This window comes from Cnephaeus nilssonii (genome assembly GCF_951640355.1).
Source record: "Cnephaeus nilssonii genome assembly, chromosome: 19".
In the NCBI taxonomy this organism is placed as follows: domain Eukaryota; kingdom Metazoa; phylum Chordata; class Mammalia; order Chiroptera; family Vespertilionidae; genus Cnephaeus; species Cnephaeus nilssonii.
This window is the reverse complement of record NC_137090.1, coordinates 41777400-41803323: the sequence shown is the minus strand read 5'-3', so window position 1 is coordinate 41803323 and position 25924 is coordinate 41777400. Positions and strand designations below refer to the sequence as shown.

The 25924-nt window shown below is 46.6% G+C and overlaps 2 protein-coding genes across 5 annotated transcripts in view; both read right to left on the bottom strand.

Moving 5' to 3' along the window:
- Window positions 1–11318, bottom strand: part of USP43 (ubiquitin specific peptidase 43) — a 55520-nt gene extending 44202 nt beyond the window's left edge. For 2 of the 4 annotated variants that reach the window (XM_079799294.1, XM_079799295.1), the window contains exons 1-2: window positions 10689–11318; window positions 643–774 (exon numbers count right to left, since the gene is read on the bottom strand). In XM_079799294.1, the coding sequence (XP_079655420.1) occupies window positions 643–774; window positions 10689–11198 (642 nt within the window). In that variant the 5' untranslated portion in view covers window positions 11199–11318. Of the gene's footprint in view, window positions 1–642; window positions 775–874; window positions 962–9432; window positions 9861–10688 lie in introns of those variants that run through there. The other 2 variants (XM_079799296.1, XM_079799297.1) reach the window with 2 other exon arrangements.
- Window positions 11319–13129: 1811 nt separating this feature from the next.
- The window catches only part of CFAP52 (cilia and flagella associated protein 52), a gene marked incomplete at its 5' end in the record, with an annotated part of 37595 nt that continues 24800 nt past the window's right edge, over window positions 13130–25924 (bottom strand). The window contains 6 exons of the mRNA XM_079798688.1: window positions 13130–13503; window positions 14377–14488; window positions 17335–17437; window positions 19682–19833; window positions 23299–23444; window positions 25767–25915. Coding sequence (XP_079654814.1) covers window positions 13328–13503; window positions 14377–14488; window positions 17335–17437; window positions 19682–19833; window positions 23299–23444; window positions 25767–25915 — 838 coding nt within the window. The 3' untranslated portion in view covers window positions 13130–13327. The remainder of the gene's footprint in view (window positions 13504–14376; window positions 14489–17334; window positions 17438–19681; window positions 19834–23298; window positions 23445–25766; window positions 25916–25924) is intronic.

The window sequence follows — 25924 nt, the reverse complement described above, 5'->3', positions numbered from 1 at the left end:
ATGTTTTAAATGACAGCGGCTTATTCCCGGGTATTGTTATACCCTGGCTCCCTCTTGGTGTAGTAGCTTCACTGGCTTTTACTTCCGTGAGGGAGAGGTAAAAGGAGAGCAGGAGAGCAGAACGCGTCATCGACCCTTATAGCAAGGCCCATAGAGCACACGCTGATGGCTCAATGAACTCGGCTCTGACACGAGTTGGTGCTTTCTCACACCCAGAGGTCTGGGGTTTCCCCGCCACCTGGAGTGCTAAGCACACACATGTAAAGATCACCCATCCTGTGTCTTGAGACAAAAAGACTGGGAATCCCTGCTCTGTAGGATGCGTAGCTGAGAAAGCGGTGGTACCCAGGGCTGCAGGTGCACACACTGATGCACAGAATACTGACCACGGGAGATTTTTCAAACGGTAATCCACAAGGGAACCTCTTCGGTGTATCAGTGGGATTAGAGGACGGAACCGCATCGGAGGAAGTGCATTGTCTACGAAAGGAGCTAAGAGAAAGGCGCAGGAACCCCGCTGTGCGTGCGAGCCAGGACACGCAGGGATGCGAGACTCTGAAGTTCAAGATTCAGTTTGCAGGAGCTGAGTAAATATTCAAAGAAAAGAAAATCAAGTACAATGTGTTATTTTGAGGGACTGACCTGCTGGGACCCTGGCCCTCGGGACGAGCCCTCCGAGTCCTCATGCACCCGATCCAGCAGCCAGAGCAGGAACTCCAGGGCGTCGTGCTGGGCGTGGCCCTGGAACTGGGCGCCGTACTTGGAGACAGCATTCTGAAAGGAGAGGAGAAAACCGGAGGGTCACCCTGGCCTCCCACAACCCAATCAGGGCCCATTCGCTCCGGGTCCACCAGCGGTCCCTCTTCAGCCTCACCTGGGCCGACAACGTGGATACCATCGGGGGTGAGAAGCGGTCTTTCCTGCTAAAGTGTGCCCGGTGGGGCAGGGTCCCAGATGCTGTAAGGGTTTTCTGTACAGAGAAGGCACCTTGTTCTCCAGAAAGACTGCTAACGGAAGTCCTGTCCTTGGGAACCCACAGGGTGGTCCCTGTGGAATATTTTGATTCTGTTGACCATCTGTGACCATCTGTCCTCGCTTGATCACTGGGCACCTGCTCCGCCCGTCTGTCTATTTACACCTGCAGGTGCACAGCTCCTTGCCTTACCCCTCCCCCAGCGATTTCCTTCTCTCCCATCGCTTCAACTCTCTCTGGCAAAGTGAGGTGGCCTTCCTCAAACACCTTAAACGTGCATGTAGCTCTTTCACTGCCTCTTCTCCTATGTGTGAAACTGAAGTGCAGACTTCTCTTCCTACGGTTGATTGTTTTCAAGCTTCATTCCTTCATGAACTGTTCACGGAGGGCCGACCATGTGCACTGGGGACACGGCAGTGAGCAGCACAGGACTCCTGCCTCCGGGACATTCCGATTCCCTGCTCCCTTTGTACTGTCCTGTTAATCTGTGTAACAACTATGTCCGTGTCTGTGTAAATGCATATTTCAGCTCTTTCAAACTTAATTTCAAAGGGTAACATATGCATGTACTTTAAAAAAAGAATTCAAAAAAATGTTTAAAAGGACAGCAATGAAGTGTCTTCCTTCTACTCATTCTCAATCCCTGCATACCCCTCCCCACAGGGAGGCTGCTCTCAGCAGTTTCTTAAGCACCTTTCCAGCGATTTTTTTTTTTTTAATGCTGAGTGTAAGCGAAGCCTCCTGTCTGTGTGTGCACACAGTATATGGTGGTCTGTCCAACCCTGCCCCCGGGCTGTTCTCTGCTCACACCCAGCAAAGGGGCCAGTCCGAGCAAGGCTGTGGGCCCAGAGAAGCCTCGTCACGGCCAATCAAATCCAATGGCCTGGGCTCTATTCTTTTCCTTTCGTTTAATCTTTCCTGGGAATTTAAAGGAACTTTAGGATGAGATGAAGCAAAATTCAAGATTTCATTCATTGAAATGCTGGTGCTGAGTTTATATGCCAGTCGCACTGGTCTGGTTCACTGGAGGGTCAAGTTTGGATCCTTCCCTCCAGCTTCTGTGCCCTTTGTAGGACTGCCAGACTGAGCGAATACAACGAATCATAAATAAGCAATAAACAATAAATGTTTGTAGTATAAATATGTTTCATGCAATATTTGAGATATGTTTATACAAAAAAAGTTATTTGTATCTGAAGTTCAAATGTAACTGTTGGGCATCATGTATTTTATCTGCCACCCTCCAACCTATATCCTTAGTACCATCACCTCATGTGTCCCCTGGGGAGCAGCCAGCCCCGCCAGCTGGAAAGCTCTCACATCAGCTCCTCCTCTTCAGGTCCGTGTCCCCTTTCAGATCCCCTCTCACACCCGCATCAGTCAGTTGTCAAGCATTCTGAATTCTGGCTCCCAAATTCTTTCTGCCCAGTCCCATTCCCACTGTTGAGTCCTAACTACTGCTACCCAGGTGGCAATACCTACCTATGAAGGAGCCCAGTCCTGACAGTCTCCCCTGCCAACCCCCTGCCGGCCGGGCAGGGCAGACCCACCTTCCCACAGCTGGATAACGCCGTGCCGGACTCCCAACCCTTCCTGACTCTCACTCACCACCTGGTCTGGCCGCATCCGTGTCTCTCACAGCTCTCTCGTGTGTTTCAAAGCTCCAGGTAAACGAGCCACTCAGATGCCCCAAACATGCGTGCCCACTTCAAAAGTCTCTACCTATACGTCTCCTTCCTCCCATGTGAAACCCACCCCTCTCCTGCTAATCAAGCTAGTCCTTTAAGACGCATCCTCACTTCATGTCAGCCTGGCTGGAAAGCCATACCCCCTTTCCAGAAAGCATTTGACAATGAACGTCAGGAAGACAGACAAGCGAGGGCCTTCAAGATATTCCTCCAGAAACACAGTACAGAGCTGACCCATGAACAGCACAGGTTTGAACTGCATGGGCCCACTTTTAAGCAAGTTTTTTCAAGAAATACTATAAATATATTTTCTCTTCTTATGATTTTCTTAATATTTTCTTTTCTCTAGCTTACTTTATTGTGAGAATATCGCGTATAATACATATAACATACAAAACATGTGTTAATCAGCTGTTTATGTTATCAGTAAGGCTCTGGTCACTGGTAAGCTATTAGTAGTTAAGTTTTGTGGGAGCCAAAAGCTACACATGGATTTTTTACGGCAGTGGGGACAGGGGTTGTCACTGCCCCAACCCCAGAGTTGTTCAAGGGTCAATGTAATTCTACTCTGGGGAATTTAGGCTAAGAAATGAGAGATACAAACAAAGGTATCTCTAAGTATCAAAGTAACTTGAGGAAAACCTGTGGCACACTCATATTAGATGGCCAAAGCTGGGTGGCTCAGCATTGTCCCACACCAAAAAGATTTTGGGTTCGATTATAGATCAGGGTACAGACCTAGGGTTCAATCCCTGGTCAGGGCACACACCAGAGGCAATCAATCCATGTTTTTTGTCTCTCACATTGACATTTCTCTCTCTCTCTCTCTTCCCCTCCCCCTCTCTCTTCCTCTCTCTCTAAAATCAATAAACCTATCCTTGGGTGTGGATTTTCAAAAAAATTATGCTTGAGGAAATACTAATGAAAAAGTAAAATAAACGATCCTGTCATTTAAAAAGGAAGAATGGAAAAATATCTATTTGACATTGTTTTATATATATTTATAGGTAGATAAAAGTCCCAAAAATATACAGCAAAATAAATAACAAATGGTCGTCATAGAAGAATGGGATCATAGGTGTTTTCTTTTTCATTTGCATTTGTATATTTAATTTTCTTTTATAGTGAACTTTTTCTTTATTGTTTCTTTTCCCATTATAATAGTATCTGGCAGGTGTTTTCCAGAAATTTTAAATTAACATAGCCTATCAATTCCTACAGAGCACATTCCTATAGAAAGTCTAGTGAAATTTAGAGCCACATTAAAGCTAAATCCTAACTTGAGAGGAATGAACAAAAATATCTGGTATTTCTGCCCTGCAACATGGCATCGCTCTATCCACGTGCTTACTCTCTCTCAAACACTGATAATTTGTTAAGTATTTCTTATTAAAGTTATTACTAGTTATTTCATATTTCTGGTTGTATTTATAAATAAAACCTAATTTTTATAATGTTCTAAATGGCTATAAGTGGTTATTGCTCTAGACTTTCTGTGTTGTACCTGATCTCATTAGTGATAGTTGTAATTCAAAATATGAATTTCTAGAGCCATTTGGTAATTTTCTAATATTTCTACTCCATTACAATTTCATGTGTACTGTTTTGTCAAGAACTTCCAGAACATAACAATTATAAAGGCATCATCATTTAAAAAGCAAACAAACAAACAAACAAACAAAAAACAGTGCTGGGAGCCCTGGCCAGTGTGGCTCAGTGATTAGAGTGTTGGCCCAGGAATGGAGGTTCAATTCCCAGTCAAGAGTATGTACCCTGGCCCCAGTTGGAGTGCATTCGGGAAGCAACCAATTGATGTGTCTCTCTATCTCTTTCTCCCCTCTCTCCCTACCTTCCACTCTTTCTAAAGATCATTGGAATAATATCCTCGGTTGAGGAATGAATGAATAAATACATAAATAAACAAACAAACAAACAAATAAACAGCAGTGCCTTGAGTAATGTATATCACTTGAGGCATTCTGTGTCTAAAATCATAGGTCTAAAATTGATTCTTAAGCACATAAGCTAAGATAAATACCAGGTGGCTGAAATCCTTAATATAACCACAGAAAAATTAGAAACACATAAAATATTTATCAAGATCTGATATATAGAGAAACCAAGATGGCGGCAAAGGTAAACATCTAAACTGCTGCCTCGCACAACAATTTCAAAACTACAAGTAAAAGACAGAACGCCTATCACCCAGAACCACGGGAAAGCTGGCTGAGTGGAAGTTTTACAACTAGAAAGAAAGAGAAAGAAGCACAAACGCTGAAAAGCTGAGGTAAGGAGGCACGCGAATCGGGCTGATGGTGGGTGACTGGGCGCGCGGCTTTTTTTCAACCTGAAGGGAGACAAGCTCCTGATCACTCTGAAAGCCAGTTTCTGGGGACACGAGGGGGACCCAGACGCCTAGGGGGACTGTCAGCCATCGGGTCGGAAAGTGAGGGTGACTTTTTTGTAGAGGTGTGCCCAGCAATCATTGTTTACTGCGCTGGAGCGCGGGACATGGAAACGCGGAAAGGCAGAGAAGGCTGGCTGGCAGCCATCACTGTTTGCCACGCCCTAGCCTAGTGACGCCCTGAGACCCCGCCCCGCTCAATCTACAAACCCGCCCAGGCTCCACACAGCGGCTTTTGCATATAAATGGCCTTCCCTGTGGCAGCTTAACCAAATAAACTGCAGCTCCAGTCAGACTGCTCCAAAAACACCAAAGCCCAAGCAAAGAGGAGAAAACTGTAGTTCTTGCTATAGCTCCTGCTGGGTGGGCTCAGACAGTAGCTGACCTGCACCCCATTGGAGATCCAGAAACTAGTGTATCTAGTGGTCTGTGTGAGACGACACCAGATTTCAACTACTCTCATAAGGAACACATTCAAGAGGCAGACTCAGTGAGCACCAAAGCCCTACTGGAACAAGTCCTGCCCCATAAACATGTCTCCAGCACAGCAATTCTTCCGTTATAGACACAGCGGGTCCTCACAGCCAATTGGCCTGGAGGTCAATTCCTCCCAGTGACACCAACAACAATCAAGACTTAACTACAACAAGGCTGTACACACAGTCCACAAAGGGGCGCACCAAGAGTGTCCACCTCAGGTAACTTGGAGGCTGACCCATTGAACCATATAGGACACCTAGTACGCAAAGCTACCCTACCAACTCAGGGAAGCAGCGAAAATGAGGAGACTAGGAAACAGATCACAAATGAAAGAAATGGAGGAGAACAAACAACTGGACATAGAGTTCAAAACCACGGTTATAAGGTTTTTCAAGAATTTCCTAGAAAAGGCCGATAAATTTAATGAGACCCTCGAGGATATGAAAAAGGACCAACTAGAAATTAAACATACACTGACTGAAATAAAAAATATTATACAGAGACCCAACAGCAGACTAGAGGAACGCAAGAATCAAGTCAAAGATTTGAAATACAAAGAGGCAAAGGACACTCCTCCGGAGAAGCAAGAAGAGAAGAGAATCCAGAAAGTTGAAGATAGTGTAAGAAGCCTCTGGGACAACTTCAAGCATACCAACATCAGAATTACGGGGGTGCTAGAAGAAGAGAGAGAGCAAGACACTGAAAACCTATTTGAAGAAATAATGACCGAAAACTTCCCCCACCTGGGGAGAGAAATAGACTTACAAGTTCAGGAAGTGCACAGAACCCCAAACAAGAGGAATCCAAAGAGGACCACACCAAGACACATCATAATTAAAATGCCAAGAGCAAAAGACAAAGAGAGAATATTAAAAGCAGCAAGAGAAAAACAGTTAGTTACCTACAAGGGAGCACCCATACGATTATCAGCTGATTTCTCAACAGAAACTATGCAGGCCAGACGGGAGTGGCAAGAAATATTCAAAGTGAGGAATAGCAAGAACCTACAACCAAGATTACTCTACCCAGCAAACTTATCATTCAGAATTGAAGGTCAGATAAAGAGCTTCACAGACAAGAAAAAGCTAAAGGAGTTCATCACCACCAAACCAGTATTATATGCAATGCTGAAAGGTATTGTTTAAAAAGAGGAAAAAGAAGAAAAAAGATAAAAATTATGAGCAACAAATACATATCTATCAACAAGTGAATCTAAAAGTCAAGCAAATTAAAAATCTGAGGAACAGAATAAACTGGTGAATATAATAGAATCAGGGGCATAGGATGGGAGTGGATTGATAATTCTCAGGGGGAAAGGGGTGTCTGTGTGGGGGGTATGGGAAGAGACTGGACAAAAATCATACACCTATGGATGAGGACAACTGCGGGGGGTGGTAAGGGCAGAGGGTGGGGTGGGAACAAGGTGGAGGGGAGCTATGGGGGGAAAAAAGGAGAAACAATTGTAATAATCTGAACAATAAAGATTTATTAAATTTAAAATAAATAAATAAATAAAAAGATCTGATATAAATAAATCTAAAACTTCCAGTATCAGGATAGGAAGGAGAGTTTGGAGAAAACATTTGCAAGAAATATGACAATGGTTGAGGAACTTGTAAAAACAAGTAAAAACAACATTAAGATCAAAGCAGAGGAATAGACAAATAACATAAACAGATAATTCCAAGAGCAGCCTTATAACTAGTAAGAAGCATGGTAAAATACTATATTTTACTTCTAATAAAAGAAATAACCGCAATTGTAAAAGCAGAGAGTAAATTGGTGGTTTTGGGGGCCGAGAGGTGGGGAGGTGCTGTTTAAGGGCACAAACTTGCAACTAGTAAAAAATAAGACCTGCCCTGGCTGGTTTGGCTCAGTGGATAGAGCGTCAGCCTGTGAGCTGAGGGGTCCTGGGTTCAATTCCAGTCAAGGGCACATGCCTGGGTTGTGGGCTTAATCCCCAGTGGGGGACTTGCGGGAGGCAGCGCATCAATGATTCTCTCTCATCATTGATGTTTCTATCTCTCTCTCCCTCTTCCTTCCTCTCTGAAATCAATAAAAATATATTTTTAAAAAATTAAAAAATAAATAAATAAGACCTGCAGACCTAACACCCAGTGCAGTGACTACAGACAACAAAACCTCGTTATAAGCACGACACTTGCTAAGAGACTGGCTTTTAACTGTTCCCAACCCTAGAAGAAAGGATAATTACCTCATGTGATAAAGATGTTAGCTAATGCTGCTATGGCAATCATCTATATATATAAAAGCCTAAGTGACCATTATGACCAGATGACTGGCCAGTAGCTATGACATGCACTGACCACTAGGGGGTAGATGCTCACCATAGGAGCTGCCCCCTGGTGGTCAGTGCACTCCCACAGCCAACCTCCTGTGGTTCCCCCCACCCCCTCTAACCACCCACCCCCTACCCCCGGACTGGGCAAGACAGCTGGCCGGGCAGCAGGACCCCACCAGTGCACATATTCGTGCACTGGGCCTCTAGTATTGTAATATAAATGTATCAAACCAATATGATGTACAGTAGTCCTCTCTTATCCTTGGTTTTGCTTTGCATAATTTCAGTTATACAAGGTCAAGCAAAGATTGAAAACATTAAATGGGAATTTTCAAAAATAAACAATCTATAAGTTTTAAATTGCGATCCATTCTGAATAGCATGAGAAATCTCGCACTGTCCTGCTCCATCCCGCCTGGGTCATGAATCAGCCCTTTGTCCAGCGTCTCCACGCTGTATGTGCTCCCTCCTGTTAGTCTTAGTGGCCCTCGTGGTTATCAGATCGACTGTCTCAGTATCGCAGGTCTTGTGATGGTTTTTTTAAAGGCAGGCTACAAAGCCAGGATTTCCAATTGTTTGCATGTGCTTTGAAGCACATCAATGTTTATTATGATTATCTCTAGAGATGGCTGTCTCTAGTGGAGTTCCAGATCATGGTTTACATTCTTGAACTTTTCAATTTTTTATAGCATACACATATTTAACCATATCATCAGAAAAGCAAAGTATTGTGGATAATGTCATAAATAGGATCTTTTTAATGTATGTATTCATTTGCTGTTAAAACCAAGAGTGGTCCTGCTGTGTGTGTGGGGTGGGGGGGTGGAGCTGGGTGACTCAGGGCTCAGGAGGGGGTTGGGTAACTCACTCCTCTCAGTTTCCTTCCTTCCTCTGTCTGAAGCTACAAACCCCTCCTGAAGACCAAACTCCTGTATAAAACCTTATGTGGCTTGTCCCCAACCAATTCTCCAGCCTTTCACCCCCAATCACATAGGTTTTCATTAATTCATTTAACCATTCATCCATTCTGCCTAGCTCCTCAGCCCGAACCTCAGTGACAGGCACTTTCAGTTCCATTCCTCAGTTGACCCTTGTTCCTCCAAAACTCAACTCAGTGGTCACCTCTCCTGGGAAGCCGTCCTGCCCCTTGACACTCCCCCTCCCCAGTCATATCCCAGCCTCCTGCCAGAATTGCCACAGCTCCCTGTATTTTCATTTTCTAGCACTTCCCACCAGTTCTCATTATGTGCCTGGGTGATTACGTCGTTACCAACCATCTCTCCCACAGACTAAATTCCTGGAGGGCCGCCCCAGAATCAGGTTTTTATGCTCATCACTCGCCTGGCCCATGAGCCTGTTACAGTGTCTGGACACTCAAGAAACACTTGTTAGATGAATGAATATTTTTTCATCTGTAAAATAAGAGGAGCTCACCTAGATTTCAATCAGCAAGAGTTAAAACCCCGGATTCTGGGACCCTCCACTCTCTCCAAGGCTGGTTACCCAGAAAGTCCCAGGAAACCGGACATTATATCACCCTCATTGACATTAACAACGTGATTATCCTTCCATCCCCAAGGCTCACCAGGAGCTTCCAGGCCTTCCGAGTTCCAGAACGGGAGAGAGGGAGAACTCCTGGTGAGTCACCAAGGGTGATTAGTAATTTGGAAGGTTTTTTCCAAGCTACTCCTGGAACCACGCCCATCCCTGCAGGAACTGGATGAGAATGCATCTGGTATGAGAAAAGTACACAAAGGTTACCATCCTCCCTCCTTCTAGGTTCCTGCAGGTGAGGAGGTATAATAATAGAATAATAAAAAGTTCCTTCCAGGCACTGTTCTAAATGCTGTACATATAACTCACTTAAACTCCACAAGGCTATGCTGTAATAAGGTAGGTACCATTATGGTCCCATTTCACAGATGAGGAAAGCTGGGGCACAGCAAGATTTGGAAATTTGCTCAAGGACACAAAGCTCCAGAGATCTTGCTCTCGATCACTATGTGATACTGCCTCTATTTAAAAAGCAAATGTTGCCAAAAAGAGATATTAATGACACCAATTTGATCCCATCATTCCTGCAGCACAGGGCTTCACCAGAGGAAGTAGGAGAGTGGAAGGTGGGGCTTGGCATCCCGGTGGGTCACGTGACAAGGACTGCTTTCTCAGGCTGAAACTCCGCAGCAGTGATGCAGGCGGAATGAACACTGACAGGTTCCCTCCTCCCCCAAGAACAACAATCGCTAGTCTATGGGGGAGCTTCAGCTCTCCGCCCAGAGCTGTGGATTTTTTTAGCAGGAAGCAAGCGAGCCGTGTGCATCAATTATCAGCAACTCTTGAAACCAACTGGGACCCCAAACAAACGCCCCGCTTTCACCCCGGATGAAATGACACACAGAACTTCCAAAGGAAGACTCACGACCTGCAGCATCCCCAGTGCGTAGACCGTGATCCTGGGGACAGTGGATGCAACCCCGCGCTAACGCATCCTAGGGATTTCATTCGCACTAAACAAATGTTTGCTGGGCGTAAAATAAACAAATAAATAAAATTTAAAAAAGGCTGAACACACGACTCAAATCTGCCAGCTCCCTCCATTCAACCCTTTAAAATACCTGGGAGGAATTAATTCATGAAGAAAACGTGTGCGAGCTATGGCACAACAGATCAGCTCAAAACTAGGGCGGCAACCCGCGGCGGAACCGGCAAATGCCATCTAAAGAAAGCTCCGGGGAAGCCCTTTCCCGATAGAGCACACTCTTTCCAAGAAGCGAAACCAGGAGGGCCGGGGCGAGGTTGCCGCCGCGCGGCGAGGGCGGCCGGCCGCGGGGCGCTGCCTACCTTGAACTCCGCGGAAAGTTGGGGCGTGTATTCGCGCGTCCAGAGCGCGCGCACTAGCGCCGCCAGGTGCTCGGTGACCTCCGCGCGGCCGGGGGCGGCCCGGTAGCGCCCGAGCGCCAGGAACTCGGCCAGCAGGTCGGTGTTGCTGAGACACTGCACCACGGCGTTCATGAAACAGGTGTTGCCGTGGTTCTTCAAGCCCAGCGCGCCCGGGGGCCGCGCCCCATCGCCGGCGTGGAGCTGGGGTAGAGGTCCGGGCGGGCGCTCCTCCTCGGGGCTCCCGGGCGCGGCTGGAACCGGGGCCGGGGCGCAGGCAAAGCCCCCCTCACCGTCGCCATCGCAGTGTCGCGGCTGGGGCTGGGGCTCCGACCGGGGCGGCGAGTCCTCGGGGCGGGAGCGACTGCCCAGCGCCAGCAGGAAGCGGCTGAGCAGGCGGCGCAGGGAGCGGCGGCGGCGGGGCCGGGGCGCGGGCGACCCCCCTCCTGCCGCGCCCCCCGGGCCCTGCTCCATGGCTCCCGTCGGTGCGCCTCCCCGAGCGAGCGCCGGGCCCCCCCAAGCGGACCGCGGCTAACAGGCCCTAACAGCCCCGAACCGGCGCCGGGGCGCAGGCTACCTGCGGGCCAGGTGTGTGCGGACTGGGCGGAGGCGGAGCCAGGGCGGGGCCGCCCCGCCCCGCGCGGGAATCCGGCCGCAGGTTCCGCCCCGGGGCAGCGCCGGGCCAGCCTCCTCCGCCCCCGCGGCGCGGACTGGTAATGAGACTCTGGGAGTCACCGAGTTCACGCCCCTCCCTCCCTCACCTATTATAAACCACCAGACCTGAACTCAACCTGCTCCTTTCCCCTCCCGGCCATCCAGCTGCGGGAATGAGCGGAATGACATATTTGAAAGCGCCTCGTAAATTGCAAAGCCCTGGCTAGTTCTAAGTGTCTTGTCCTTAGGTCCAGGTGAGTACGTTGAAAAGGGAAAAAGACGCCCCAAAGGGCAGACTCTGGCGCGGTGGGAGGCGCGCAGCGGGGACTGTGAAGGGACCGGGAGCGCTTTTGTGCACCGCCGCTTCCTCCGCAGGCTCCGGTGTGTGCGTACACGTGGCACCACTCCTGCCAGTCTGTCTGCGGGGTGGGGGGTGAAGGGTGGGGTGCAGAGCCTAGGACCGGAACTGGGAGTCGCGTGTTGCCCTACGTGAAATAACCCAGCTGGTTATGGTTTGCTTTTTTTAAACTAAAGACTAGGCTGGAAATCATTTCCCAAAAACTTACGAGACTTTGTCATTTGTTTTAACTGGTGGAGAAACGGACTCAGAGGGGTTAATACAGTATACCGAGGTCACAAAACCCATAGGTGGGAAAAATGGCACTCCGCCTGGGCCTGCGGTCTGCCAGCCCCACAGGCGGGCTCTTTCCAACCTCTGCGCGGTGCGGTATGTGCTTATCGGGAAGTTTTCTGGGCCTCAGACCTTCCACCTACGTGCTCACCTGCTCATTCCTTGACGCATAACCCTTGCTGAATTGTTGCCCAATCAGAATTCAGTGGGCCTTGCCTGGGTGTTGCGGGACTCCACTCACTTTATCCTGTAACTGTCAGGTTTATAATTAATCAGGCAAAGTCTTGCAAAATGAATTTCTCCTGGATCTAGCTCAAAAAGAGATCAGTCGTATGCATTATTACATCAACGCCCTGAAATGTTACTTATTATTTGATAAGTGATAATCACTTATTAAATATCCCCCTTGATATGTCAAATAGGCAGCAGCAAATCACTGAATGCAAAAAAAAAAAAAAAGGAGCATTGGTTAAGGGTAAGGAACATGCTAAGAACAAAAGACTGTACTGTGCATTGGGGCCTCTGTGTTTCCGGAAAATAATGTTTACCTTCGCTGGGAAAGAATATCCGGTTGGATGATCAATACACAGGACCCAGTCCCTCGCCCTTCTGATGGTAAGCACAGAAGAAAGATTTTTATGGCCAACTCCAAAAAAGCACCTATGAAATGTCATCCTTGATAATCACCCCAAGATCCTCAACAACACATTTTCTTGGAGAAAGCCCTGTAATTCACGTTTACCTCTCTCCGTGTCAGGAATTCTGCTTTAATACACTATTTCACTTAATTCTCACAGTAACCTTTGGAGCAGGATTTTATTCTTGCATTACAAAAGAGAAAACAGTGGCTCAGAGAATAAAAACTAAAAACAAACAAAAAACTACCCAAGATCCAAATTCAAACACAAGTCTTTCCTGTGCAGCTTGACCAATGAAATGCTGGTTAAGAGGGTGAGCCCGCCTCCTTATTTTTAGAGGACATCAGCAAAGCCACCTGTGGATGTAGCAGAGGAAGGGCTGTGGGCTTTGCAGAGTCCTAGAAAAGAGACTATTACAGGAAACCAACCACTGGAAGTTTATTCACAATACAAATCTTTAATTACAGCTTGGACAAATTATCCTTGGACACATTTCCGTTTTAATTCACAGTTTAAGAATGTCACATACATTCTATAAAGGAAAGGAGAAACTTAAAGAGGAAATATTTGGAAACTTACAGGTAACACAAAAACACAGATGTGAGAAATCAAAACCAGGGAGTTATCTAAGCGCAGTGGTCACCAGAACTGTGTGCGATGCTGAGTCAGATCTCCCAGCTTCAGGTGGTAAATGGGCACTTCCACCGGATGATGGCTCCGTCGGCACTGACGCTGACGATGTACTGATTCCCGGGGCTTATCCGCAGGCGCGTGATGGTGCCACTGTGTCCAACCCCAACGTGAGTCACTTCACCCTCATTATAATCCCAAACTTTGACCATGTGGTCATTTCCACCTGAAAAAGACATTTATATGGCATGGCTCTCCTAGAGTACAGAGAAGCAGCCCTGATCTCAGAGAACTGGACCATCTTCAACACATTCCCCCTGGGTCAACTTCAAGAAAGAAAACCTGTCTTTATAATAACTCTTCCTGGTTATAGAAGTCTAGGTCTGTGGTAGTAAATTTGGGGGGGGGGGGGGAATGCAAAGCAGTGACATCACCCTTGGCCCCACCACCCAGAAATAACCACTAATAGCACCTTGGTTTCGTTCCTTCCAGTCTTTTCTCCGTAGTGTGCAGGTACACATTCACATCTGTGTATGTGGCAGGGGTCACACCATGTCTGGTTTTATATATTGTTTTCCATAAATGTGTTTATGAAACTTTAATTCACTTGGGACTTTTAATGTCCTGAAGAATCAAAGAGCCTGGCAGGAAAGGATATTGATGTTGTTCCAATAGGCATGTTGTGTGGTAAATGCCCCCTGGAAACACTGATTTAAAAGCCTGGCATTTAAGACTTCAGCAGGAAAGAACAGAACAAGGCACAGTGGACAGCCCGGGCCATTTAAAGTCCCATTTCCATCATGAAGGCCCACCACAAAAAAAAAAAAAAAAAAAAAAAAAAAGGAAGAAAAAGCCAGCCATGCAAGGCTTTGCATTTCTTTGTGCCCCTAAGGCTCCTGGGCAAACGTTTCTTCTCACTAAAATGGGACTTTTGCATTTTTGTTTTTCCAACCACGCTGGCTGCAGGGCTCAGGCCTGAATCAAACCATGTTGCCCTTTAGACCCTTTTGTGGTCCCTTCCAGTCGCCTCTTGCCTGGGAGCTCCATGTTCCTGCCCAAGTCAGCAGGCTTGGTGTTCTTGTCTGACCCCGGGACTGACCTGTGACAAAGTGCACGCCTTCCAGTGAGATATCCATACCATTGATGGACCCAGACAAGGAGCCCTCCAGCTCTCTGATGACCGACCCGTCGTACACCTCCCAGTAGCCAATCTGGAATTCAGAGAGAAGCCTTAGGCAGAATTCGGCTCAGTGGAATCACCCACATCCACGCGCAGGCTAACAAACGGTGGCTCTGCTTTCTGTAGAAGGCTCTACTGTATATAGAAGGATGCCATGTCGGCTGAGATTATAAATAGGCTAAGGCAGGGGGTGGAGAAATCACGTTCCTATTTTTAGTATCGGTTTTTAAAATTTGCATCCTATTTAGAGAGATGTCAATAGGCTGGAAACCCAGATTGCGACAGAAAGGCTTTTGATCAGACAAAGCAGATTGAGTCTGAACTCAGCTGTAACGGAAAAGGCAGAGGCCACTGCCTGCACTTTCCCACTTCTGCGCACAGCGGGGGTGGGCGCGCCGGGCCTGGGGGAAGGGAAGCGGTTCCTTCCTTCCTTCCGCTGGGATGAGGAGCCCAGCCGTCCCGAAAGTCCTGGAGGAGGCCAGGCCGCACCCCACCCTTAGTCCCAACTTTCTGTTCTGCCTCAAAGCAATTAAGCTTTCCACAGGGCGGGGTTTTAAAGACAAACTGTTACTATCGGCCCCTCCTGGGGAGGGAAACTAGAATGGGGGTGGGATGGGGGGGGGTTGTAGGGGGAGGGAGAGACAGGAGCTCAAGGAGAGAAATTTTTCTCTAAATGGACGGATTTTATACTTTTTGAACTTTGAAACATAAATGTACAGCCTATTCGAAACTCAAATTTCTTTCTAAACCAGGGGTCCTCAAACTACGGCCCGCCGAGGACATTGATCCGGCCCGCCGGGTGTTTTTGCCTCCGCCGCTGCCTGTCCTGCTTAGCAGCCGACTTAGCAGTGTGATAGGAATTTGTTCATAGTTTTTTTTTTTTTAAACTATAGTCCGGCCCTCCAACGGTCTGAGGGACAGTGAACTGGCCCCCTGTTTAAAAAGTTTGAGGACCCCTGTTCTAAACAAAGAGCCCTTGACTCAGGAGTGTGAACTTGGGCATGCATTTCACTCCTCTCTCGGTTTCCTGTTGATGGAAACTCGCTGTGTTCCAGTCATTGTACCGGGAATCTATAATCCTCTGAATCTAGCTAGAAACTGTGTAGGAGAGATATATATGGCCATATAATTTCATCTGATGTTTGATCACTTTAAATAAAGTTCTGCTTTCATGGGCAAAGCATAAAGAGCTAGAAAAGCACGCCAAGAATCCTTGGTCTCAGGAAGCACACCCATACAAGTCCTTTGTTCTTGGTTACCAGCGTTCTTGGCCAAAGAAGTCCGAGCGGGCCTCTCCTGAGAGCTCCAGCAGGCCTCGGGCTTTCCTGGACACCCCCCACCTGGGACGGTCTTCCCCGAGATCTGAGTGTGGCTGGGTCCTTTGGTCACTCAGGCCTCAGCTCAAATGTCACCTCCTTAAGGAGACCTTCACTGACCCTCTAGCTAAAGTAGCTTTCTTCCTCCCAGCCACTGTCATAGAACCCGTTCTATTTTCTTTCCCTATAACTTGTCCTGTTTTCTTTTCCTATAACTTGTCATGTTTTCTTTTTAGCTCTTTTACCATCTCGTATCATCCTGTTCACTTATTACTCATTGCTTATTCATATGTTTGTTTACATATGTGCCGTCCAATTCCATCCCCTCCTGCCCCAAATAAACATATAAAGTAAGTAAGTGGCAGCAGGGACACTGTCATGTCCCTGGCACTTAGAATAGTTTTACAGAATTATGATTTAAACATTCTGGTAAAAATTCTAAGAGGGAAATAGACTGTTCATACACTAAAACCTAAAATATAGTAGTAAATGTCACACTAATTTAGAAAGTTAAGGAACGATATATCAAAGCATTTATAGTGAAGTGACATTGCGGTACGCTCCCTACTATCCACCCCACCCCACTCCCAAGAGGAAGCCCACATAGACCACAAGTCAAACAGGATGTTAGAGGATGGGCAGGCATAAGCCAGTTTGGGCCAATGAGACACAAAGAACTAACAAATCCTGGATGGACCGGGCAGCATTTCTGGGGTTTTTATGAAAAAGTATCTTTGGGCAGTAGTCCCCAATCACCTGGGAAACAAACAGGTAAAAGCCCCACTCCTAGAGTCCAGTTTGGGTGGTGTGGGATGGGAGAGGCACCTTTAGTATTGTTACCCCTACAATCTTGTTATACGTTTAACTCACCGACTTTCTCTGTGGCTAGGAAAAGATAAACATGCAACCCCCTCTTCATTGATCTCAGAGTCTGAATTAGAAAAATCAAAATCCATTGATTGGATGTACAGATCTGATAGGATCTGATTTGGCCAGCAGGGCGGACGGCACCCCAGCATCCTCGCCCCTCCATGTGCCTCTCTGCTGAAGCCTCTTACTTCTCCAAGGAGAAATGTCCCCCCAAAAAAGGACCAATCTTCACCCGAGGACATGTACTCTCCAACTTAAAAGGTTTTTAATATATTGATGAAGCCGAGCGATGAGAGGAGATGAGGGCTCTAGTGTCATTCCACTTGAACTTGGTCAAAGTGACAACTGATTTGGGCACAGCAATTCCTTTCCTGCCTCAGAAACTTCCTAATAATAAAAACCAATGTATATGGAGTATCCCTCCCGGTGCAGGCACCCTGCTATTAGCATTATATGTGAGTGTGGCTTTAATCTTCACAGAAGCTCTATGAGGTTGGTGGCACCATCATTTCCATTTTACAGATGAGGAAGTGATGGTACCGAAAGATGACATAGCACTTTCCAAGAGACACGCTGATCAACAGCAAAGACCATCCTTTGCACTGGCATGTCCGGAGCCTGCACCCTCAGCCACAACACTTTGCTTTTCTCTTGTACCAGAAAGATCTCAACTCCTACCAGGAGTGATTACCTTCCTGTCGGTCCCACTGGTGATAATCTGGAACTCTTCAGGGTGGTAACAAACGCACTTGAATAAGGTATTGGCCAGGATCATCTGATTCCTCCTAAGATGTCTGAAACATAGATTCAAAAGCTGTAAAACTCGACTTTCTCTCCCCTGGAAAACGTACTTACTGTTCAAACTGGATTTGGTGCAAGCTTGGATTAGGGTTGGTTCATTCATTCCAAACAGATGTCCTGAGACTCTGCCCACTCCACTTCCACATCTCTCCACTACACAGAGGGGGAGTCAGAAGATAGGGGGGAAAAGAGAGGGGAGAAGGGGGTTTCCTAAAGACAAAGCCCAGGGCATAATGGGGTGCCTCAAGTTCCACTGAGAAGGAAGAAGGAGGCTGAACTGGGAGTCCACCTGCTGTCTTCCACACCATGCACTTGACTCCTGAGGCCCCGTTTCCCAGTGAAGGGCTCTACAAGCTGAGTGCAAAGTGTGGGGCAGAGCTTTGGAAACGGGAGATTGTTGGGCCTTACCTGTGGGATTTGGATTCACTAGGTTGGGATAAAGCCCACAGACCTGCATTTTTAATCAGCATCCCAATTGACTCTAAAGTAGTTTGAGAACCACTGCTTTAGGTACTGTACCAAAAATAAGTAAATTAACTTCACCTTCCGCCGGTGAGGTGGCTGGGTGGCCGTCTCACAGGCCAGGCTCCACTGGTCAAATAATGTCCCTTCTGCACAGTTTCTTCTCATTATGGGAGTTTCCAAACATGGTACCTGAACTGAGCATTTTCAAAGATTTGGGCACAAATTAACTAAATATTCCTGCTACAGAGCAAGGAGGCTTAAAGCTTTGAAGTGCTCACAAACCATCCATGGAAACAAGCGTAGACATGGCCTCCTAGTTATATAGTATTTCCTCGTGGGAAGTGGAGGTGAAGGCAATACCTCCCCCAAGTGTGGTACTGGGCCAGCACCAGGGGCCTCATTTGGGAGCTTTTACAAATGTGAGATCTCAGATGATACTCTAGTGAAAGAAAATCAACATTTTAACAAGATCCCCAGGTGATGTGTATGCACATCAAAGTTAGAGATACACAGAACCCAAAGACAGAGGTGTGCTTTGGTTTTTGTTTTATAATCTATACTAATAAAAGGATAATATGCTAATTAGACCGGGAGACCTTCTGGACAAATCCATGGTGGCGGGGCTGAGGCAGAGGCGATCAGGCCAGGACGGGAGGGCAGTTGGGGGTGATCAGGCTGGCGGGGGGGGGCGGGTAGTTGGGGGCGAGCAGGCCATCAGAGGGGGCAGTTGGGGGCAAGAAGGCTGGCGGGGGGCGGCAGTTGGGGCGGTCAAGCTGGCGGGAGGGGGCAGTTGGGGGCGAGAAGGCCAGCAGGAGGGGGCAGTTGGGGGCAAGCAGACCGGCAGATAGTGTGGTTAGGGGCGATCAGACAGGCAGGTAGGTGAGCAGTTAGCAGCCAGCGGTCCCGGATTGTGAGAGGGATCCCAGATTGGAGAGGGTGCAGGCTGGGCTGAGGGACACCCGCCCCCCTGCCCCCGTGCACGAATTTCATGCACCGGGCCACTAGTGTATTAAATAAAAAGTGTCCTTCCTTTGCCTTTAGTTCTCATTCTCTTCTCTCCAATCAAGAAAATGTTATATTCTTTTGCTATATGTATGTGTCTATCTAACTCTCTATCTTTTCCTCTATACTTCATATCTAATGCAGTTAGTTATACACAAAGGTGAGGCATCTTTTTAGTGATAGAGGGGTGCTTGGCAGGAGGAGGTGTTGGTGGAACAGGGTCTAATTCTCAAAATAAACACAGAAAAAATGCTTACAGTCCAAACATATCCTTGAAAATACTTCGAATTACTCCAACACTAAAGTTTACATGCTTTGGTCTTGTATAGAGAGACCCTGACAATGAGGCCAACTGAGGGAAGGGCAATTCGCCACTCCCCTACTCCCATCCCAAGGCAGGCTCATTCTGGGCTTGACTGGCCTGCGACCAGAGGAACTGCCTGCATTGCCTAAGTTATTTCCCTTCTCCCTTTGGGGGAATACTTCAGAGTTGAGTTAGTGTGAGTTAAATCATGCTTCACTGTGTGTATCCGGAAAGTGACTTCCCTACCTGCCCAGAAACCTAACACCCAGCTCCTCCTGAAAACGGTTCCATTTCTACCAGCATCCATGACTAGCCACAGTGATAAATGGCTTCTGATGAACATCGCTCTACTGCTGCCTTAAGTAAGATGTCTACACTTCCTTTGAATCTTCTTTCAAGCTCAACAAAATGATGGCATTGTTGGGTGGGTAAGTGCCACTCAGTCCTCCCCATCACAGGTACCTACACAAGGTCCCAAATGATGCAAGTGCCATCCGAGCTGGCTGAGACACACTCCTCGTCGTTCCTCTTCACCCGAATACACGACACGGAGGACTTGTGCTCCTTCAGGGCCTCCTCCAGCTTCTGGGTCTGGCAGCCTATCTGCCACACCCTCACCTGGAAGCCACAAAGCACAGGCTCTCAATACACACCTGGACTTTTGAAGGGATAAAATAAATTCCAAGAACTTGCCCACCTCTGCTCTGCTTGTCTTCTCCCCCCCCTCAGTTGAGTGGGGTGGGAGTGCGGAGTTGTAGGCCGAGAATATTCTTCCATGGAGCCAGGAAAATGCTCCCAATGAGCTTGCACCTACTTCTACTTTCAGGGCTGAGAAATTTATTCAAATCCTGCTACTAAAAACAACAATGCAAGGGCTGCTGCTCACCCAAGTGAAAGAATATAGCTACTCATTTCTTCTGCGCATTGCTCTCAAATGTCTGGTGCCAGGAAATCTCATGGGTACTCAGAGCCATATTTAAATTTTGACATCAGCTGCTCAATTTTAATAATTTAAAAATCCATGGGTCTCTACTCCATCAAGGCCAATACCCACTTTAAAAAGAATTTTTATTTTTATTTTAGAGAGAAAGGAAGGGAGAGGGAGAGAGAGAGAGAAATATTGATGGGAGAGAGAAACATTGATTGGCTGCCTCCTGCATGTCCCCTATTGGGGGCGTCAAGCCTGCAACCCGGCCATGTGCCCTGACTAGGAATCAAACCAGTGACCTCTTGGTGCCTTGGTGCATGGGTCTACGCCCAACCAGTGACCCACACTGGCCGGGCCCCACTTTTTATTTAAAAAAATACTTTATTAATACCTCTTTGGTATCCTGAAGTGAAATTCATAGGTAATACGACTACCTACATACAAATTTTCAAAATAGTTCATATGAGGCCCTAACTGTAATAAAAAAGGAAAGTGATTTAGTTATTATTGTATGTCCAATAATGGATAAGTGCTCTGTTACAACTGTACCTAAAAACATAATAATATAGTCAGATGTTTATACCTTCTTATAATTAATACATTTCATATAAGAAAAATGAGAAGAGCAGGAACTATTTCATGTAATATAAGAATGAAAGAACAATAGTCTAGGTCAGTGGTCGGCAAACTGTGGCTCGCGAGCCACATGCGGCTCTTTGGCCCCTTGAGTGTGGCTCTTCCACAAAATACCACGTGCAGGCGCGCACATACAGTGCGATTGAAACTTCGTGGCCCATGCGCAGAAGTCGGTTTTCAGCTGTCACAAGAAATTTCAATCGTTGTACTGTTGATATTTGGCTCTGTTGACTAATGAGTTTGCTGACCACTGGTCTAGGTGGACACGACTAAAAGCTGGTGTTAGGATAAGTAAGTTATTTGCACCTAATGAGAGGAAAGTAACCTAAATGAAGAAAAACATTCTAAACGACTTTCTCAGTAAAGAAAATTAGGAAGCATGAGGTATCCCAAATGAGCTGAGCCGTATGTTTTTTTACAGCGTCGAAGTAATATCCCGAGGTTAAGATGTGGGATGGGATAATGACTTTTGCCAAAGAAAACAAATCTCCAATCTTGAAATCCCACTACATGCGGAGGCATACATATGGTCTCTTTCTATGTTGTGGGTCCTGACCAAACAGCACCAGGACCAGAACTTTGGAGGTACCGGGCATCAGCCCTGTAGTTGTGGGACTGCAGGGGTGGTTTGGGTATGCTTGGGGAAAGGGGATAAAGTGGTGGGATTGGGGTCTTCACAACTCAGACAATGGCATTTACCAGTGAAAGTGGAAGTGCTGAAGTATTTCAGCAACTGCTGCATTCATACCAGTGCACACCTGCTGGCCAGCAGCCCTGGTCTGTGGTACTTCCCAAGACCTTGAAGACTGTTTTTTGGAAGGAAGTTCTGAAATAGCTGTGGGGAATGGCAGGAAAAGTTGACATTGTCAGAAGATTGCTGAGCAGGGCAATGACTGGAATGTGTCATTTCCTCCCGCAGCTCTCAGCTCAGGTTCAGGCACCTTGAACGCAGATGGTCTGGTCCAAGCCAAGTGTGGGCATCAGCCGGGCAGATGCCGCAAATGGCTGAGGGAGTAAGCAAGGAAGCTGAGGGTATCAGCAACAGCGTGCGAAGGGAGTCAAGCCATGAGGGTGGTGACAGGCAGAGCCCAGAGATTGTCTAGAACTGGGTGTGTCTCTAGGGCACCTGAAAAGTGGCTGGTGCAGGTGGACATGTGCTCTGGCTGAATATGCACACCAGAATTTGAAGACTTAGTACAAATAGAGTGTGAAATAGCTCACTGACAGGAGCACTGTTATCTTCACATTGCCACAGGAAATGAAGCACAGAGAGGTTAAAGAACACACCCCAGTTCTCACCCTGGGGACGGGGTGGAAGTGAAATCTGAGCGCAGGCAGCATGACACCAGCACCTAAGCGCTCGGCCACTCATCTGTTTGGCCCAAACTCTACCAAAGGCTACATCAGCATGCGGTGTCTTTCTTCTCCCTGATGTCATTCCTCTGATAGCATGGAGAAGAAGAAGGCAAAGAAGATGTCCCATGTCAAGAAAGGGAAGGCTGTGGGATAGAAAACAGCTGGGGAGTAAGGGAGGGAGACACCGAGATGAATGTCTGAGTGAGAGATGCTGTAGGCTCATCAAAATGATGGAAGGAAGAAGTCAAGTGTAATCATTTCAAAATAGTGGTCAAAACATCTGGGCAGTTTAAAGAATTGATCTAAAAAATAGCATCTCCTTTCAAAGATAAGATAAAGCCCTGACTAGGTGGCTCAGCTAGCTGGAGAGTCATCCTGTACACCAAAAGTTTGCAGGTTCCATTCCCAGTCAGGGCACATACCTAGGTTGCTGTTCCATCCCAGGTTGGAGTGCAAATAGGAGGCAACCGATGGATGTTTTTCTCTAACATCAATATTTCTCTCTCTCCCGCTCCTTTCCTCTCTCTCTCTCAAATCAGTGAACATACCTTCAGGTGAGGATAAAATAAAGATAAGTAAATAAGTACATTAAAGATAAGATAAAGACAATTTATGTAACTATGGTCTTTGAAGGGAGGGAACAAACATGTATTCCAAAGCTCAGGCAAAACACAACTTGGATTCATAGCTCAATTCCATACAGAACACTTTCATGTCTGTATCTTAAATGTTCTTTCTGAGAACAAATGTATTTATATAAGGATTTATATTATTTGAATTTTAATTTATGGTGTAGTTTAGGGTTTCGTCAAAATTTTAATTTGGTCCTGCCTGACTCATAGAGCAGGTTAAAAAAAAAAATCAAATAATGAGGCAGTCACACTAAATTGAAGGCTATTTTTAAAAAGACTCTAGCCCTAACCGGTTTGGCTCAGTGGATAGAGCGTCGGCCTGCGGACTGAAGGGTCCCAGGTTCGATTCCGGTCAAGGGCATGTACTTTGGTTGTAGGCACATCCCCAGTAGAGGATGTGCAGGAGGCAACTGATAGATGTTTCTCTCTCATTGATGTTTCTAACTCTCTATCCCTCTCCCCTCCTCTCTGTAAAAAAAAAATCAATAAAATATATTAAATAAATAAATAAATAAAATAAAAAGACTCTACCTCCCCTTCCCCACCACCACTGATGATCCTTTTACAGTCACTGGTGGTAGTGATGGCCGTCACGCCGATCCTGTGGGCATTGTTAATGGCATACATCAAGCGGCCTGTCTCTGGGGCGAAGGCTCGGATTTTACCGTCATCCCAGGCTGGCATGAAAGGAAAACAAAAGGCAGGCAAGATCAGTACATCATACTCTCTCCGCAGACTGTTGCTCTCCTAAATCATAAGGGAAACTCAGGATTGGGGAGCAGTGGTGGTGATGGAGGAAAGGGGCCAGTCTCCTACCAATTGCCAGGAATCCTATCACCTTTTCCCCTGACTCCTCAAACTGGCCACACCTGGCTGAGGGAAATGAGTGGCCTTAGTTGAATCCGCCTCCATGTACACCCTACTTCAATGGAGAGAAGTTGGAATGGGGAGGAAGGAGGGAGACCAGCTCCCACTCTCCCATGAGCTGCAAAACTTGTACATTCAACTAGCTGTTGGATATAGCACCTGGGTTGTATAATTTAGCATTTCCAAATAAATGTTGGCTTCTCACCCCTCCCACATCTTTAAACCCTGATGCTCTTTCCTCCACTCCCACCATCTTCCCCATCTCAATAAAACTTGCCACCCAAGAACTCAAGCCAAGAACTTCAGAGTCATTCTTGATTCCTCACTATTCTGTCCACCCAACATCTAACTCATTGGCAAGTCCCATCAGCTCTACAGTTAAACACCTTGAATCTGAACTCATCCACTGGGACCACCTGTACCTAAGCCATCAGCACCTCTCTCCTGGGTTATTATAACAGCTTCTTCCCTGGCCTTAGACTCTTGCTCCCCTACAATCAATTATCTGTGCAGGGGTCAGGGCGAACCTCTTCAAACCATGTTACCTCCTGGGATCAAGAACTTTTAAAACCTTCAACTTTCTCTACTACCACTCTCCCTGAACGCTGACCCCAACATTACCTACTAAGATCCAGACACACTGGTCATATTTCTAGTCCTCAAGTACACCAAGCTATTTCTCACTTCAAGGTCTTTGTTCTTGCTGTCCCCTCTGACTGGAATGTTCTTCCCCCACATCTTTAAATGGCTGGCTCCTTCCCATCATCTTTAGTGTCACGTCTTGATCTTAGCAATGTTAAATAGGATGCTCTCAGCAGATCCCATTTCATCAAAAACTTGAGGAAGTGAGAGGGAGAAGGAGAGAGTCATGGGTCTATCTGGGAAAGAAACATTCCAGGCAGACTGGACAACTAGACCAAAGATCCTATATGCAGTGTGTGTGAAGAACAGCAAAGAGACAAGTATGGCTAGTGGAGGTGACTGGGAAGAGACAAAGTCAGAAATAAGAGTTGAAGGTTGGGGAGATGAGAAGGTCATGTAGGGCCTTGTAGGCAATTTTAGGGACTTTGTACTTTATTCTATAAAAGTAAAATACCTTTGAAGCCTAGACATGGCACGATCTGACTTTAACTTTAAAAGCAGATTTCTGGCTACTGTGTTGAGAATAGACTGAGGGAGAAGGGTGGTGGGGCAGGGGCAAAAGTAGGCAGACCTGGTAGGAAGCTACGAGGGTAACCTAGGAGAGAGATGATGGTGACTGAGACAAGGGTGAAGATGATGAGAAGTGATGGAATCTTGGATATACTCTGAAGAGGGAATCACTAGGGGCAAATTAATGTGGGGTATAAGAGAAAGAGGAGGTGATGATGACCTGAATGTTTGTTAGCTTGGAGTATAATGTAAGCCAGGAACTCCTGGTGGCCTCTATGTGGAGAAAGAACATGCCCAAGGGAGAGGCCAACATGGAGGCAACAGAGCCAAGAGAAGGGGGATGAGATGGGTTTCTGCTGTCACTACTTGACTAGCTACGCCTAAAGACCCACTTGACTCTTCACTGATATCAACCACTGAGTCTACTTTTTGACGACTGAGGAAAATTTTACATGGATTGGAATAATAAGATATTAAGAAATTATTATTTGATAGGAAAATATTATTTTTAGAGAAGGATACTGAAATATTTATAAATGGAATATTGTTATCCCTATACTGTATGTTAAAATATTTTGGCATAAAATAACCAGATTAAAAATAAATTTTCTTTGGGATATAACTTAAAGTCAGGATTTTATCCCTTGAACGACACAGGAGGTTCTAGCACAAGTGCCTTGCACTCACTAAGGACTCAAATCCATTCTGTAATTGAATTGCTAAATTTCCCTGCTAGAGCGAAAGCTACATGCTGTGTGTAGCAATTTGGGAGAAGAGAAATTTGGTGCTTCCTAGCTCAGAAAGTCTGCCAGCTGGAAGGGAACGCCAAAGAGAGGCTAGATTAGAAGCAAGGAGCGGGTGGGTAGGCAGCGGGAGGCTGTCTCAGGTTATGCACACGTAGAGACTAGTGTATGATGAGAATGACAAGATCCAGAGCCACAGCCAGAGCTGGACGCCACATTTTAATATGTTGACATTACCGGAAATGAGGCTCTTGCCGTCTCTCATGAAATCAATGCTGTGGCAGGTCATGTTGGGTACGGTGATCCGCAGCAGCTCCCTGTTGGACAGTGTGTGCCACACTCTGATGTCCTTCTTGGCACAGGTGGCAAATAGCTCGGCAGTGCCACTGAAAAGA